The 18,601-nt window shown below is 37.1% G+C and overlaps 1 protein-coding gene across 1 annotated transcript in view; it reads left to right on the top strand.

Moving 5' to 3' along the window:
- fbxo41 (F-box protein 41) overlaps nucleotides 1-18,601 on the top strand; it is a 66,423-nt gene that overhangs the window by 19,679 nt on the left and 28,143 nt on the right. Inside the window, exons 3-5 of the mRNA XM_056250505.1 lie at nucleotides 5,812-6,019; nucleotides 9,596-9,669; nucleotides 15,392-15,747. Of these exons, the coding sequence (XP_056106480.1) occupies nucleotides 5,812-6,019; nucleotides 9,596-9,669; nucleotides 15,392-15,747 (638 nt within the window). The remainder of the gene's footprint in view (nucleotides 1-5,811; nucleotides 6,020-9,595; nucleotides 9,670-15,391; nucleotides 15,748-18,601) is intronic.

Consider the following 18,601-nt stretch of genomic DNA (forward strand, 5'->3'; position numbering starts at 1 on the left):
ATCATTCATATTGTCTGGGGACCGTGTGTTGCTTACAGCCTTACACAATAATTTACTATTCTGAATACCGTGAGCTGTTGATCAGCCCTTCACTGCTATTTTTAAGTGCACTTGAAATAATTGTCACTGCATTAGTGTGGATGAATGTTAAATGTCAGATGTATGTCTCCTATTTCCAGTCCACATCATCTGTTTGATCACGATGCCCTGCCTGCATCCATCAGCCTTTTTTTTTTGGCTTATTGCAAACGTAAATAGAAAATGCGGATGTTTTCAAATTGCTCTTTGTAAGTTGTAGAGAATTTACTTCAGTTCTGAAAATTCATGTTCCTGCAGTCTTGTTAGCTAATTTGTTTGCCTTATACATTTAAAATGTTGTTGTCCAACAACTGACTAGTTAAATAGTTAGTATCTCTAGTTCATAGGTTTTTTTTTATTATTATTAAAAAAACACATTATTTATTTTTGCACATATGTAGTTAACAAATATGTTGCACACTGTGCACTATATCATATCATTTTTAAATATTGCATGCAATATAGAAAATATATTGATTTATTTTTTATATTGACTTTCATATTCACTCATTGCATCTACTCATTTCATTTCGTTCTGTATTATGCAACCAATATTCCATAACACATGTATTAGTCATCTCACCTTCTGTGAATATAATCTGAATGAAATTTGTACAAGTAAAAATGTTCTTTAAAACTCCCGGAGCACTATTCATCCATTCTTTGTTGTAGCAATACAAAAGCATTATTGTCTGAAGACCAACTGTATCTGAGAGCCAACCAATAGTTGTTCCCATGGAAACTAGTTCAGAAACCAGTTTGTATTCATTGAAAGATCAAGGTTTCTTTTGAATAATATTCTATTCCTCCTTTTTTAGAATTCCAAGCCATACTATGCCAGCTGCACCGATGCCTTGCAAGGTTGAGCAGCACCACCATAAAATCTGGTCCCTCAGACCCCAAAGTGCAACAGTTTGGTTCTGGAAGTAAAACTCCCAGGCATTTTCTCCATAGGGGAATTGATATTGAATGATAAGGCAGACTTACTCTCAGCAATAAAAACATCACCTGCTGCTGTCTGATAACCACTGCTACAAATGCATTACTGGATTGTTTTGATTAGCTACATCATGAGAACAGCATATGCTTTTGATCAGGCATTAGAAACGGCTACCCCTTTGGAGTCCAAGCAAAACTGGTTTCTGGGAGGACTGTATCTTGCACAACACCGGCAACATCACATCAGAGCAGTTTTAATCCATTGCTTTTAGATAAGGGCTGTGTGGCAGTAACCCGGCACAGAGGTTATCACACACTGTCAGATTCACTCAGACTGAGTTCTGTCTTACATTTCAGTTTAAACCATGAGGATGACCTCGAGTTGAGATATTATTCGATTGTTATTTGTTCTTGGTTATAGAGGTTTGTGCACATTGGAGAACTATTAGTTCATTAGCAGATGCAAACTAGAGCACTTTCTAACAGCCGAATTTAGAGTTTCCACAGTGTGAATCTGAAAGCCAGGCTGCCTCGCTCAGCGTGCTTTGCTGGTAGCATATTGTAATTTAGATATCAGCTTATTGGGCTGGTGGTTTAATTTGTATTCATGTTCCCCTGTGAAGATGGTTCAGTCAGTTCCAAGACTGTAAGCTACACTAGGAGAGTTTTGATTACTGCGGGAGAAATACTAAAATATGTCATGTTGCTTTGGTTATTTAATTGTGCTTGCTTGATTCTGCCACTTGCGTTCTCTTTAAACCTATACATATTGCATATCGACCAGGCCAATCAGTCGCCATTTGGCCTTTTTTAAATTTGTCTGACAACTTTTGTCTGTTTAGAAAAGTTTTAAAGGGATAGTTCACCCAAAAATAAATTTCTGTCATCATTTACTCACCTTCAAGTTGTGTCAACCCTGTATGAATTTCTTTCTTCTGCTGAACACAAATATATTTAGATATTTTGAAGTTAACCAAACAGTTGAAGACCATTTACTTCCATAGTATGAAAAAACAAAATACTATGGAAGTCAATGGGGCCCATCAACCTGTTTGGTTAACGACATTTTTTAAAATATGTTCTTTTGTGTTCAGCAGAAGAAAGAAAATCATATTTGTCATTTTTGGGTGAACTTTCCCTTTAAGCCGCCTTTCCACTATCTCTGACAAATGACAGATCAGAAGTCATTTATTTCCAATGAAGAGTGGTCATTTGCATATGCTGAATTTGCGGATCTGATTTGAGTTTTGGATGCGTTGAAATATTTTTGCGGCAGATGCGTCAGTGATTAGTGAAAAACAAAGTGAGAATTACCAATATTTTTGCAATTACCAGTTCTTTTTTTTTTTTTTTTTTTTTAAGAATAGCAGGGTCCACACCACAACTATAAAGATAACAACAAAACAAAGAAGCGATACTGTTGAATCACTTAACACATTTTTTCCAGCCGATGGACGATAAAAACAATGACAGCCAATCAGAATCCATCCTTGAGCTTGAGCATTTAAATCGACAGACAACAAAATTGCCGTGTGCTTATCATTAACCAACTCGATCTAGTTATATCTTTATGGTTATCGGTCTTGCCATGAACAGGCCTTTACCCCAGAAAACCTACTATGTTTTTCTTTCAGACATATTGGTGGTCAATAGTTTGTATTGATATATTCATACATTCATTATTAATTCATTTTATCATGGTGAATAAGCAGAGGGTAACTGCTGCTTTTAAAAATCGAAATTAAAAAAATAAAATTCCTAGTATACTTTGGGCTCAAGTGGTCAAGGTTTTGCTAGTTAGCATCGAGAAAGACTACTATTTTATTAAAATCCATACGTTTTTTTTCTTAATAAATAGTATTATTCTCAGATATATACATGGACTAAAATCATAAAACAGAAATTTTGATTCCATGGGGTCATTAATACAAATACTTTCCCTTGAGAGGTAAACCGATTTATCAAGCTGACCGAAGAAATTAGGTGCCAGCCCTTTAATTACTGAAAAGTCACTACTGGAGTTGAATATACAATACAGTGTGGGTTAGAGGCAGACATCATGTGTACAGATGTGCGTGTGGTGTAGCATACAGCGAACACACACTGCTCTGCTCAGCCTCCACATTACTGGGCCTGTAATTAGTCTCCTTTACACTGTGTTGACTTGACTGTTATGTCTAGTACTCTGTTTGTCTCTGTTCCTAACTTCCTACAAACATTATTGACCTACAGTAAGAATACTGCAGGCGAATGAAGAGATAGCACTCGATTAAGAAGTGATTACACGAGATACTGAAAAACTGTAGTTTGACTTTTGAATAGAATTGGAACGGTACAGCCAAAAACATGAACATGTAGGCTATTCAGTATTCACCCCTAGGCTAGGTCATTTTAAACTGATGTGACTTCTGTGTAACACAAAAGGAGATTTAAAAAAATAATATACTGGTTGCTTTTTTTACGTTCTTTTTCCATGAAGTTACAATAAATGGGGACTGAAGCCTTCATGCTTCAAAAAGGACACAAAGGCACCATACAAATTATCCACATGACTTGAAATCTATTCCAAGCAGTAATTTTACCCACATACCTACAGAGGACTGCTATTATAGTATTAATATTTCAAATCAGCTTTTATTTCATATTTTCAGTTTTCTTTTTTTCTTTTAGTTTAAGTTTTAGCCATTTCATGTGCTTTTTCTCATTTTAATATAGCTTTAATTTGTTTTATTTCAGTTTTTGTAATTTTAGTACAACTCAAACATATTTATTTAAATTATTTGCAGAGGGTACATTTCTAATTTTAGTTGTTTTTTATTTTATTTTATTTATTTTATTTATATTTTATTTCATTTCAGCTGTATTTTAACCACCGAAAATGAATTTTAGTAGTTTATTAGCTTTAATTAGCATAATAACACTGATTCCAACTCAATTTAGTTATCTTGTTCAAAGCATTAGATCATCTATTAAAGGTGCAGTAAGCTATTTCTGAGAAACACTTTATATTTGAAATCACCTAAACTAACACGCCCATATACCTAAAAGGATCACACCCCTATCTTGATAGCTCCGCCCCTAAATTCACAAACACAAACAGACACCTTCCCTCTAATGAGTGTATACGCCCCTTACTTCTGATTGGCTACTGGTGTGTTTTGGTGCTTTGGTCAGATCAACTTTCAGCAGCATTTCTCAGAAATTGCTCACTGCACCTTTAATAAATCCTTAAAATCTTGTAAATGTTTAAAACAATAAGAAGAAAAGAACATATTTCAATTCTGCTCTTTTTTTTTTCACTGTGCCTTTTTGTCCCTGATTTTTTCACTACTGATCATGACATAAGTCTTAATTTGCTGATGATTAATTGTTGCACTAGTGAAACATACTGGAAACAATAATACTAATGTGATGTACACCAGATCCATGAATTATAAAAAGGCTGCACTGCAGACTACAGTCTGTCTGACATGATAATTGAATAGAGCCTGATCTTTATCATTGTTATTTACTTAAAAGATCATTTGAGATTACACAATTACATAAATGGCAGCGAGATCACATTTACGCACATTCATTTTCCTGCTTTATGAAATGCCGCTTTTAATTTTCGTGGATAATTAAAGCTTCTTTCTTGAGCGCAGGAACTATTGCATGTTCCCTTTGTCCTGTGACGTGAGTTGTTTGCAACCTATATTGATGAAATACTCAAGATGTCATTATCTCAAAATATGATTTTGTTGGCGTATGAATATGAAAAGTCCAACTGTGTGAGAATCTGCAAAGAGTGTGAGAGAAGCTTAGAATAGCTGAGGTGATGGTGTCGACAGAGGCGCAAGCCAGTGTTTATGTGTACAGAGACATTTCCTACACAGAGATAACAGTTGTCGTGCTTTCATTGGCTGTACGCACACTCCAGGGATTTGCAGAATTCTGGAGGAGATAAACAAGTATGAGAAAGGGACAAATGAGAGGGAGAAGGTGGTATCAGATTCCCCTTTCCCATTTGCCAAGGTGTGACCGCTTTAAATTTAGATGGCCTGTAGTCCTTTAAAGAGGACCTGTTATGCATTTTTACATTTGCAACTTTCTTTAGTGTGTAATGTTTGCTGTTTGGGCATTAAGAAGATCTGCAAAGTTACAAAGCACAAAGTCAACTCCAAAGGGAGTTATTCTATATATCAGTGCGCACTGTTTCTGTACTTCCTAAAAACGCCTCGATTGTAGTCTTGAGTTTTCTTCCGGGAACGTACACGTCACAAGGGATACCTCATTTAAATAATTATCACCCAAGACATACGCAGAAAAAGGGGGTGAGGCCTGCTTGAGTTGGGTTAGTAGTTGTTGAAACCCACAGTTATGGTAAGGGGCGTGACATTTCCGAAACACACATTCGAAGTGATTGACCAATCACAGCACACTGATCCAGCTGACCAATCAGAGCACATTGCGCTTTTCGGAATGAGGGGCTTCATGCGTAACTAACAGACTGGAAAGAGAGGTGCTGCAATAATGTAAAATATGTGATAAATTAGTTTTTTGAATATCAAGCATGAAAACCTATTCTAGTAGACCCCAAAAACCAAATCAAGACTGTAAATGAGCATAATATGAATATAGGAAACGCTGTTGGTAGGGGTGCATAAAGTCATACATACGCCACACTAAACCGCCATATATTTAGAGTTACACACTCAATACTCCTTAATACATTGATCAAAGTGACAAGCTATTTCTCTAATAGTAACTCTCACACATTTCTTTCTCCTTTCCATTCATTTCCTCCTCACCCAGAGAGGTGTCCCAGATCGATCAGTTCCTGCAGGAAACAGCTGCGCGTGAAGCCAATGCTAAACTGCGTCTTCAGCAGTTCATCGAGGAGCTGCTGGACCGGGCCGACCGTGCTGAGAAACAGCTCCAGATTATCAGCAGCTGTGCCACCACCCCCAACGGCAGCCTGGGACACTGCAGTCTGCAAGGATCCAAACATAATGGACGACAGGTACGGTAACTAGAGAAAGAGACTAAAGAAAACTCGGCATTGGAACGATCAGAGATTCAGAGATTGCATCTGTATTTGTAGTCATTTAAGCATATTTTGATGTGACTGGGCTTTTTATCAATGGAAAATCCATCATTTTGAATCACTAGCTGTTTCGATATCTACATAGAATAACCATTCAATTTGATCCTAAAAAGCTGTTAAAAACTCAAATCAATATATTGATTGCAAAGTGTGAATTTCGTGGTCATGGATGTCAGTGTGATGCAACTATAGGAACTAGGCCTACATTTGAAAAGGTAGAAATTATTTTCTCTGCTCTTAAACATAGTAAGCTGCCTATGGAGGCACCATTTTAAGACAGCATAGGTGAAAAAAGGAAAGACAACTATCTTTATAAGTATATGTGCCCAAGGTGCAATCCTGGAGAGTAATTATAAAAGTCATTGGGTTTTCACATTTACCTTCACATTTGACGACGAATTACATGTGAATTAAAAATTAATAATTATTGTACAAATACAAAGCTTAAATAAGTATGAAATTGGCTTGAAATTTAGAAGTCAGTCTCATATTTTTATAAAGTACTTTAATTTATGAAGTACTTTTAAGGCACTTTTAAGTTGATCGAAAGTAACAGTAAAGACTTTTCATCAAGGAACACTGGGAAAATATGTATCATGGTTTCCACAAAATTATTAAACAGAACAACTGTTTTTCAACATTGATGATAATAATAAGAAATGTTTCTTGAGCACCAAATCAGCATATTCAAATGATTTCTGAAGGATCATGTGACTAAAGGCTGGAGTAATTCAGCTTCAGCCATCGCTGGAATAAATTCAATTTTTGGAATATATTAAAATAGAAAAGTGTCATTTAAATTGTAATAATATTTCACAATAGAACAGATTTTACTGAATTTTTTTATCAAATGGTAAATGGTAAATGGACTGCATTTATATAGCGCTTTCACAGACCCAATGGCCACCAAAGCGCTTTACAATTTGCCTCACATTCACCCATTCACTCACTCATTCATACACCGACGGGCGACGGCAGCCATGCAAATAAATTCAGCCTTGGTGTGATAAAAGAGGCTAATTTCAAAAACATTAAAAAGTACCGACACCAAACTTTTGAATGGTGCTGTATATGTGTAGAAAGATTTGCAAGAGTCAAAGAGATAGTTATGTAATCAGCCAAATATATTATCCTATTATTAGCATTATCATAACAAGTACATACACTCAAAAAAACGTTAAGGCTTTTTGTTAGATTAAGGCTTTTATACTTTTTCTTGTGGCCACAGTGACATTTACCACCACATCCAGAAAAAAAAACTGTCACTTAGAGCCAGGGCATGGTGAGGAAATAATTTTTTGGAGAATCATTTAGAGAATTATGCATGGTCTTTTTTAACAGTTTGAGGGTAGGCGGTTGAAATTGCCAAAGTGCTTTGTCATGGTTGCAGTTCTGTCTGCCATTTTCTGTGAGAAAAAATAAATCTTAATGCAACACTCAGGAAATGTCTCTTTCTAAATACTCATCAATGCTTACCTTTGGTTTGTGAAGCTCCAGAGAACCTTTTACAGTGTTGAAAAATTGTATATATGTCAGTATTGTGCAAAATTCAGTGTGTATGTGTGCACGCCACAGTTACTCACACTGCCATTTTTGGGCTTCTTATTGACTGTGGATGGCACATTCAGGCAACACCCTAACACCTCACCCTGCTCTGACATCATTGGGGACCCCTTCGTCACCATGGAAACAGCAATCTACATTTGTCATTCACTCATATTGTATTGCATACAGTACTGTTGTTGACTCAGCTTGAGTTCACACACAGCCTGTGTTCCCAAATGCCAGCCACAGCCTTCCAGTCTCCTACTATCTGGAGAGGAAGTACTCTCAGTGATGTCAGAAGAAGGGAACAGTGTTTCAGGAGCATGCATGCTGTGATTCAGGACATTTGGCCTAAATTAGAGCATAGACATGCACTGTGCAAGGTTATGACAACAGGAAAGACCGAGGGAAAGCAAGCAAGAAGGAAAAAGATGCAGATTTCTTGTTCACGTCTCAAGCATTTCCCACAATCCCGGCCAGCCTTTTTTGCTGTGCATTGCTCGTGAAATCAATAGTGCTGCTTTTCCTTTCTGCCCCATTTCTGCGGGCACTGCGCCCAGTGTGTGTTTGTGAATGTTTGTGTGGCCTGTCAGCACTATGGCACCTTGCTTGGCCCATATTTCCTCTGGTGTATCACCTAACCAGCTAGAGCAGTTATTTAAAGGCACAGTTTTCCTATTTCCTGCATGAGATTGGTGAGTCTAATACCTACGTCTGAGGAATAAAAGTCATTAGTAGTTGATCGATATGGTTTTTTAGAGCAGGACGCTTTTTTTCTAAAACACCTGAAGTACTATTTTCCGAATTTAACAGGGAAATCAATGTAGGCCAGGCTGTTTTCACCATAAAACCATAAAAACAAGAAAAAAAGAGCATATTTCACGGCTTTTTTAGATCCTACAATTGTGAATAAGCCCTTAAATGTAATTGTTATTAAAATGTTGGTAACACTTTACAGCAACGTCCATTAGTTAACATTAATGAACTACCTTAGTTAACATGAACTAGGAATGAACAATACTTCAGCATTTATTAATCTTAGTTAATATTAATTTCAACATTTACTTATATGTTATTAAAATTGGTTGTATTTGTTAACATTAGTTAATGCACTGTGAACTAACATGAACAAACAATGAACAGCTGTATTTTTATTAACTAACATTAACAAAGATGAATAAATACTGTAACAAATGTTTTGGTTGTGTTAGTTAATGCATTAACTAATGTTAACTAATGAACCTTTTTGTAAAGTGTTACCAAAATGTTTAATTTACATAGAATGGCTGAAATTAAATAAACACGATTTTAGATTATATTTTCTCTAAAAATTAGAAAGCAAGAAATGTGCATTACCCTTTGACAAGGCTTTCAGTGGGTTTGTTAAACTGACACAATCGATCAGGTGAGTATGATTGTCAGGAAACGGTTTGGTGTAATTTCACCAATTATTTGGCCTGGTTGAGTCTTTCAGCAAGGCACAAAACCGCAGGTTGCACCAGGGGGATTGCCCATGTAATTAGTGTACGGCAAGCCAATTTGCATAAAAGTAGCTAAATGACAAATTAGTAATTAGCAAAATGAGTAATCAGTGATGCAAAGCAACCTGCTGTTATTTTGTACTCAGAGAGTTTTGAAACATATTATTAGTGTTGACCCAGACTAAACCTAGTCCTCATAAAGCATGAATAGTGACGCTAAAGCATGTTAGTGGTAATCTCGTCGATAAAGTTCTGACGTAAATATGACATGTTTGTCCCATGTACTCTATCTCTCTGAGGCAGCTCTTAGTTTTTCTACCCTATACCTCTCTATCTACTTTGATTCTATTTATATTTATCTGCTGATGTTGAGCTGCAGTATCTCAGATGTGTTCAGGGACATTTTGGAGCATCTTTCTCTCTCATACACACACTCTCAATTGATTTCTCACTCTTTCTCTCATAGAGAAATTCCAGTATCTCTGGGCCATCCAGGGGAATGTACCAAGTGTCCGATCGACGTTCCTCCCCCAGCACTGCGTAAGTCTCGGGACAGCAGAATTCTGCCTGCATGACTTCACAAATATATGAATGTTTTCTCATCAGCCACATTTTCTTACAGTTATTATGCATTTTTATACTTGTTTATTAATTTGTTCATAATTTAATAATATCACTAACTTTAAAAAATTGAAAATAAATAATATAATTAAATCATTTTTGTGTATTTATTAATTAATCTGCATATTATGCAATTCATTTAATTTTAAATATTATGCAAACACTAGTCATTTGATTTTTTTTTTTTGGTCAGGTTCTATCTAGTCCTAGAGAACAATGGAATACTTCACAATAGTGTCAATGTAGTTGTGTTTTATCCCTGAATTAATCGGTTGAATGACTGATTCAGTGACTCATAAAGACAGTCACTTGTTGCCAAAATGTCTGTTCTATTTACCTTATTTTTAACGTAAAGGGCAGTTTGTAACTTGAACTTGTAGAGGCTTCCGATCTCATCCACTTCTAGTTATTTTAGCTGTAATGTAAAATGGTCCATTATGCTGCTTTTCATTCTTTTCTTGTATTGCCATATATTGTGTTGTATTCATATCTTGTATTCAAATCTCTATTTTTGGCTTCAAATTGGAGATATTTACCTATAGCGACTGATGAAACATTCACAGAAAATAGCTTACTTCTGCGTTGCAAAATATGGTGCTAAGCTCGATGGAAGTGTAGTTTTGCTTCAAACTTTGAAGTATTAGATCTAAGATTTGGCACCAGCCATTTTGCAGATATATCTTAAATTCGGCAGAGCAGCAAGTTTATGTCTTTTATCTGCTGTGAGCCCATGGGTATGTTGGAGTCAGCCTGGTTTGGGATGTGTCTAGGGAAAATCACTAGATTGTTGCATTTGCCTCAGGGTTAAACCAGTCTGTAATCTCTCAGCCATGCAGAAGATATGTGAGAGCTGTGTGTGGAAAACTAAAGTGCCATAAAGGACAAGGCCGAAAACAACCAGTACCCAAGGCTCTAGAAGGATAGCGGTGAAAACATTAGTTTAAACTCTGCTTCCTTGTATAGTCTTGCTTTTTTTGTGTTGTATTGAAAGCATGTAAGTGTCAGGTCAGGTTTTGCCTACAGAGTGGATACCAAATGTCCCCGCAATAGTGAAACCTAAAACTATAAGGGATAGATCACCAAAAAAATTACATGAAATAAAATAAAATAATTCAATTTTCTTTATAAATTAAATCAAGTTTTAATGGAAATTAATGTAATTTTTTTTTGTGTGTCAGGGTTCATTTTTAGGCATATGAACTTCTCAAGAAACACGGAGAGAACAACCACTAAAATAGACAATAACGGACAAAGAACAACTGAAACTGAGGACTATACACAGAAACACTAGGGACTAAACAAGATAATTAACAAGACACAGGTGAGACACATGAGGGCAAATCAAAAACCATGGCAACAGAAGAGCATGAACAAAGAAAACACTGGAAACTGAACTGAGAACATTGCTCAAAGTCCAAACTAGAGGTGCGATAATTCTGAACCGTAACAAGCCTTCACATGCTTGTAGAACTTGTAGTTACAACGTGTAAACTAAAACATTTTCTGAGAGCTAAGGCTTGTATCACCTGACCACTGCAGATTTAAGGTGCGTTCGACTTGAAGCGGCGCTGTGCAGATCGATCAGTGTATGACATCAAAGTACCGCAAAAGCATTTTGAAAGCATACAGAACTTTATTTATGGTAATTAGGACATGGCGTTAACGCAGCATAGAACACATGACAATATATATTGATTTCAGTTTTATAAAAAAAACTGTTGTTTAATAAGACTAACATTTTGTGAACCATTTTTTAAAAGATTTTAATCTAGTGAGATTGTCTCAACTAGTCAATAAGCACATAACTAATATGCATCACAAACATATTACTCTTGTTTTTATTTTTAGGTCGTCGTCCATTTATGTGATTCCCTGTAAAATACCATAACTTTGTGCGGCTGTTCGTTTAACTAGTTTCTGATCTGTGAGTGAGACAGTAACGTCCATCTGTTATGTGCGTGCGTTTGAATCATTTGGTGGTCTGAGGGAAGGAAGGAGCGTGGGTTTGCCCGGAGTCTGCTGTCCCTAAATTGACATCACAGACTCCACAGGTCTTCCTACTGAATCAGACGGGAGCGGATTGAAATGATCACTGCTGTTCCTTCATTATGGCATAACCACCATCATCCATCTGAGTCACTTATAAAGACATTAAATAAACAAGTGGCATATAAACTAAAAAGTGTGGGAACTGTAAGAAATGAATAGTGACAGTAAAGACTTTTATATTATTACAAAAGATTTGTATTTCAAATAAATGATGTTATTTTTGTTTCCACAAAAATATTTCAGCACAGCTGTTTTCAACATTGATAATAAGAATAACTTTTTCTTGAGAACCAAATCAGCACATTAGACTGATCTCTAATTTGGATGCTGAAAATTCAGCTATGCATCACAGGAATAAAATACATTTGAAAATATATTCAAATAGAAAACAGCTGTATTTTTGATCAAATAAATCCAGTCTTTATGAGAATAAGAGACTTCTTTCAAAACCTTAAAAAAACAAACAAACTTTTGAACAGTTGTGTATATACTCCTCATTAATATTCTGTCATTATAACTAGGGTTCTTATTATTGTTTAACAATAATTGTAATGTAATAATATGCTAATTCATAAAGAGAAAATCTGACATAAAGATAATTCAAATACATTACATTTTTGTGGCAGATGAGTAAAGCACTATAGACATTAAAAAATGTGTTTTTAAAAGCAATATATAAATTGTTTGTTTACATATTACATATTTGTCATCATTTACTCACCCTCAACTTGTTCCAAACATGTATGAGTTTCTTTGTTCTGATAAACACAAAGGAATATATTTTGAATACCGGTAATGTCGGTAACCAGACAGTTGACGGCACCCATCTGGTTACCGACATTACCGGTATTCAAAATATATTCCTTTGTGTTTATCAGAACAAAGAAACTCATACAGGTTTGGAACAAGTTGAGGGTGAGTAAGTAATGGGTCAACTATTCCTTTAAGCCTATCCCTGGCCCTACGGTCCTCAGCAGTCCATTTTGCAAATAGAGTTTGTAAATCTGCTTAAGGTTGACTTCAGAGGCAGACGTCTTTAGCCATCGCATCCCTCTGTTTTTTCAGCATCTCTATTTTTGGCTTCAAATAAAAGGCACAAAAATGCATTTGAAGTAAGGGGTGCTGAAACATTACGAAACCAATAATACAATACAGAGACTGCACTATGCCTTAAAGTTCTTCTGAATTAAATTTTTTTTATGTCAGAAACTTTACATATACATTCTTTTTAGCCTTTGCTTTTGAACAAATGAATGGCTTTTGATATCTCTGCCATAGCCAGCCATGCATTACACATTTCTACTGTGTAAGCAGTTTTAATGTGTCCCAGCTTGATTTCTAGTGGGTTGTTTGCTCTTCAGCCCACTGTAAAATAGAAAAGTAAGCCTGTCATTGTAGTCAGTTGCCTACAGCGGAGCCTACAGTCACTATTGGCTGCAGTAGCACAGCATCTCTTTAAGTCTCAGTGTTGGCTTTTGAATTGTAACATCTGGAGAGTGACTAAATGTCTGGCTGGAATCCCCAGTGGAAATTCTGTCCCTGTTAAGCCTTGGAGGAGAACATTCCTTATCCTTACCCACAATCCCATGCATATGCCCTAACTGTTCCCTGAGTGATTTCTCTTGTAATGATTAAGGAGAGTTCTTGTGCAGTGGATGTGTTCAGAAGTGTCATACTCAATTAAACTGAAATGAAGTTGTATATGTCTTGAAGGTAAAAAGGAATCAGGAATAATGCATTGACATTGGCATTGACTAAATTTAGTCGGCCAATTGAGTCACAGCTTCTTCAGATAATTTGCGCTCAACTATCAAACTTAAAATGTCAAAGCGGCTCTTTTCTATACAATATAAAGGTATGCTAATTAGCTCTTATAAGAGCTACTGGTAGGTGAGTTAAAATGTTTGTTTTTTCTTTTGGTGATGTGTGCACCAGGATTGATACTGGTGGCTAATCAAAAAAAGAAAAGAAAAGAAAAAGTGCATGACACCCCTAAAAGTGTTGATTTAGTGTTGTGTACCCACCACTTGGTGTTGAACAGAATCCTCTGAGGAGTGTTTTGATAGAAAACAACCGAGAGTCACTATTGTATGTGCAATTAAGGAAATAACCCATTACTCATTCAGGCTTAAAAATAATAGAGTTCGCAGAGTCTCTCATTTCTAAATTAGTGGGTGTGTGTATTATAGGAAGTCTGTCTAGACAGATCTGATCATATTTCCTGGTTAACTCTCACTGTTCTTTTTTACACACTCTGAACACAAACCCTGTATCCTAAAGCAATGGTTTTCAACTGGTGGATCTCGATTCTCGACCCATACAATGGGTGCAAAGCGTGCAATAAACCAATCAGAGTCTCATCTCCCATTCCCTTTAAAAGCCAGAAACTAGCAAAATGTATCATAGGGCCTATGTATTATAACAAATGCCTGCAAATAGCGCTAGAAATGCTACAGCCACAAACATGTGGACATCAAAACATGCAAACTTTTATTTTGGAATGTTTCTATGTGTGGTCACCACTTCCACTTCCGTAATTCCTTTCATGAATTCCTGCAAATTAACCACAACCAGGGCCGGCGCTCCGCACACGCACATCACGCGCTGCGCGTAGGGCACCAAGTGCTTGGGGGGGCACCAAAAAATCTGGGTCGTGAAAAATCATCACAATAGGCTACTAGTATAAATAACAAATAAAATATGTCTAAACCATGTTAATATACAAAAGCAATACAAAAGTAATATAGGCCTAGACCAAATTAGTCGAGAAAAAGGTGAATCTCCTTTTTCGTCTCCCTCTGGTGCCCCCCCTTCCCCACCTCCCAGTGGTCTGTTCGATTATGCCTCAATCAATGTCAAATTTGGCAGACACCGATCTCAGACATGGCCTCGGAAAGGCACCAAGAGTCGGGGGCGAAAAAAGGAAAAAGAATAGACAGCGGGATGATACTCGCGCGTCGCTTTGCAGGTAAGACAATTTTTTAAATAAAAATGTTAGTTTTGTAGCGCGGGCGCCCTTGCGTCGTGTATGCATGTCCAGGGGGCGTCGCTAGTAGTGCAAATGAAATGATCCGGGGCTTTTTTAGCCCTGCATGTTGAATCTTTTATTTTAACGGGGGTCCGGGGCTTTCTCCCCCGGATAATTTTGAAACTTGGGCTGTTTAAGATGCAGTTAGTTTGTTTGAGAAGAAAAGGAAGACCGCTTAGATACGTTTTTTCGTTGTTGTTTTATGCGGATAATGCGTTCATTTTCAAGAGGTTCATAGGCCAAGGCCCAAGGGCGACATCTGTTGGTGAAACTGCAATTAGAAAAAACAAAACAAAAAAACCCCACAATCTCAGTGTTTGTATATTTTCATATTCACAGAGTTGTCAAATTATTAGGGCTGGGAAAAGATTAATCGCATCCAAAAATAAAAGTTTGTGTCTACATGATATATGTGTGTACTGTGTATAATTATTTTGTATATAAATACACACACAGGGCACCCAAAGGTGCTTAGGGCACCCAAATGGCTAGCGCCGGCCCTGACCACAACATTGTGCCTGACTGTTTTGCTCCATGCTTCCCTTTTGTGGTTTTGTTAAACAGTGCATCAGGACGAGGAAAGTCTGTGTCCCAGGGTTCAGGAGGTTACGACAGTGACAGTGTGGACCTCCATGCTCTGGAGGACTGCCCTGATGCTCAATACTACCACGTCCAGTGCCGACTTGGGGAGGGAGGCGGAGGAGGAGCATACGAAAGGACAGGTGCTTCCCGGAGCTGGGGTCTCCGCAAACAGGCCATCCAGAACTGGCAGCGTCGGCCATACCGGAACAGCACGGAGGGAGAGGAGGGCGACGTGTCTGACGTAGGATCCCGCACCACAGAGTCTGAGGCCGAAATGTGGGAGCAAGACAGGAGAGCAGAGCACGGGGGTAACCGTGGAGGATACAGACTAGCTACAGGTGCGTCATTGACCTGCGTGGGCTGGACGAGCGTATAGAAACTTGTCCTGGGGCTTAATATTTTGTATTTTTTTTAAATGTTGGTGGAAGAGCATGGTTCATTTCTCAGGGAACCCAATTCCAAATGCATAAATGTGAATGTAATTTTCTGCTTGTAATTTATTTAAAACATAATTTGGGGCAGAAACTGGCTAGCTCTGTAGCAAATGCTGCCATGGTTGCAAATGTCCTTTAACAGTATGTGTGTTTGTGAGTTAACAGTTTGTAGAGCGGTTTGTCAGGGCCATGGCCACTCTCCAAATAATGGTCAGGTATAGTCAGGTCAGAGGACCAGGACGCCGGCTGAGAGAAATGAGGTCATATGAACAAACTGCCGTCAGGAACACAGGCCAGAGAGCAGTAGAGAGCATGTGTCATGGAGTAATGAGCACAGTTTTCCACCTACTGACTCCAGGTCATTGTGGGAAGAGCGAAATGAGTAACCAATAGTCTATATATGCTCCCATACATAATCACACCACATTCAGAGTGTGGCTTAAGGCCATGACACATTGATTAAGGCTCATTTATGCTGTTCAGGGGTGCGTTTCCCAAAAGCATCGTTAGCCAACTTTGGTCGCAATTTCCGTTGTTTTCAGCGTAGTTCAAAGAGTCTGTGTTTCCCGAAACCATAGTAGTCCAGTCATTTTATGAAAAAAGGTTGAACAAATTGCAACAGAAGCAAACTCAACTGATTTTGTATCCTCAATATGTCCTGAGTAAGGGAAAAAAAAGCCCAGAAGAATCCCATTTGGGGAAAGTTTAGAAAAAACTGTATAAAAAAAATATATATATATCCCATATATATCTTTTTCTCACGTGAAAAAGGGTAACAATTTTAACCTTTAGATACCATCATGAAAATCACTGAGTTGATTACTTACATCAAGACAAACAAAAAATGTATTACAAGTTTTTTTTAATTGTTTGTTAACATGGACAAACGGTGCATAATATAATTACGTAATTAGCTAATTTGCATAATTACCCAAACAGATCTAAACATTGGGTATAGCAGGTGAAAATGTTTTTTTGAATCTTGTTGACATATAACAGTAAAAGACTTAATGTTAAGGTCTGAGTGGAACCCATTTAGGCTACCCATGAACATTAATGCAGCAATAAGTACTTTAGAAACCAGCCTTTATTAATTATTGTTGCAGAGATGGGGTTTGGGCATTGAGTGCATTTTGTACGTAATTAGATTTTTTGATCCAGACACTTTTTATTTCACCTACCTTTTGTCTTCTGCATTCTCCTTACCCATGTCTCCTGTTCTTCCCTCAGACTCATCCCCCAGAAACAGTCCCACTGACCCAGCCCCAAACCCCATCTCTGCCATAATAATTAATAAAGGCTGGTTTCTGAAGTACTTATTTCTGCATTAATGTTCATGGGTAGCCTAGATGGGTTCCATTCAGACCCTAATATTAAATAGTTTACTGTTATATGTCAACAAAATTCTACAAGACATTTTCACCTGCTATATACCCAATGTTTAGATCTGTTTGGGTATTTATGCAAATTAGCACATATGTAATTAGATTATGCACCATTTGTCCATGTTATCAAACTATTTAAAAATACTTGTAATACATTTTGTGTTTGTCTTGATGTAAGTAATCAAGCCAGTGATTTTCATGATGATATCTAAAGGTTCAAATTTTTAACCTTTTCACGTGAGAAAAAGAATGAATAGGCGTATGAATGGGATATATTTGGGTCTTTTTCTAAACTTTCCCCTAATGGGATTCTTCGGGGCTTTTTTTTTCCTTACTCAGGACATATTGAGGATACAAAATCAGTTGAGTTTGCTTCTGTTGCAATTTGTTCAAGGTTGACCCCCATTTTGGCTTAAAATGACTGGACTATAGTTCCAACGAACATTCGCAAACTACAGCTCTCGAGCTGTGGTTAGAAGCTATGGAAGTAAAATAATCCCAAATGTTTTTGAAACAAAAAGCCTGTTGAATTGTACTACTTGAAAAAAATATGCATTGCATTAACCCTGCTTGTATTTTAATGCATTGTATTTTTAGGGCTTGCATTTTTATAGGCTGAAATTTAGCATGGTTGAATATTTAAGCTGTGAATATTTCAAATCAAATCATTTCAAACACATTTTCATTAGTAAAATTTCAATAATCCATATTCACCTTTCATATTTCATATCCCAAATATTCAAACTGATTAAAAATACAACCTATAATATTCAACAGGCGGTTTTCGGTCCATTTTATTTCGCTTTGCAAATTCGCTTCCACAAATTCAGTGGTTCAAATTCGACAGTAAATTCAACATTGACATCCAGGAGCTGCAGGAAAAGTAGTAGATTACCGAGCATAATCTCCATCTGCTGTTAGTCGACCACACCAGCAGGGGGTGCAAGCGCGTGTTGTTGACGATGACCAGAGCAACAGTTAGTGCAAGCCATTCATTCATAAAAACTTATTTACAAAAATGTAAGTGTATTTGTGATTATTATGACGTCTGTTTTATGTGAAATTCAGTGTGTTCACGATTACTTTTCCTGTGTAGCCTACATGCATCTTTCTCTACCATGAACGATAATGTTATTCCCCCGATGCGGATGTACAGATCCAGTGTTACATTTGACATATTTCTCTTGGTTGTTTAGTTGCCTTAACCTTATATTGCAGCGATGTGCTGCATGCAGTACTAGGGTTTGGTTTCCCTCAATATGTCAGGATTCCCCTGCTGGACATATAAAACGCTTAACGTAGCTTAATGGACATAAAAGACCAAACTCGCAGGCTAGCAGATGGACTCAGAATATGAATTTAACGAGCAAAGT

Source organism: Rhinichthys klamathensis, unplaced genomic scaffold, assembly GCF_029890125.1.
Source record: "Rhinichthys klamathensis goyatoka isolate OS25496 unplaced genomic scaffold, OSU_Roscu_1.1 h1tg000069l_1, whole genome shotgun sequence".
Classification (NCBI taxonomy): Eukaryota; Metazoa; Chordata; class Actinopteri; order Cypriniformes; family Leuciscidae; genus Rhinichthys; species Rhinichthys klamathensis.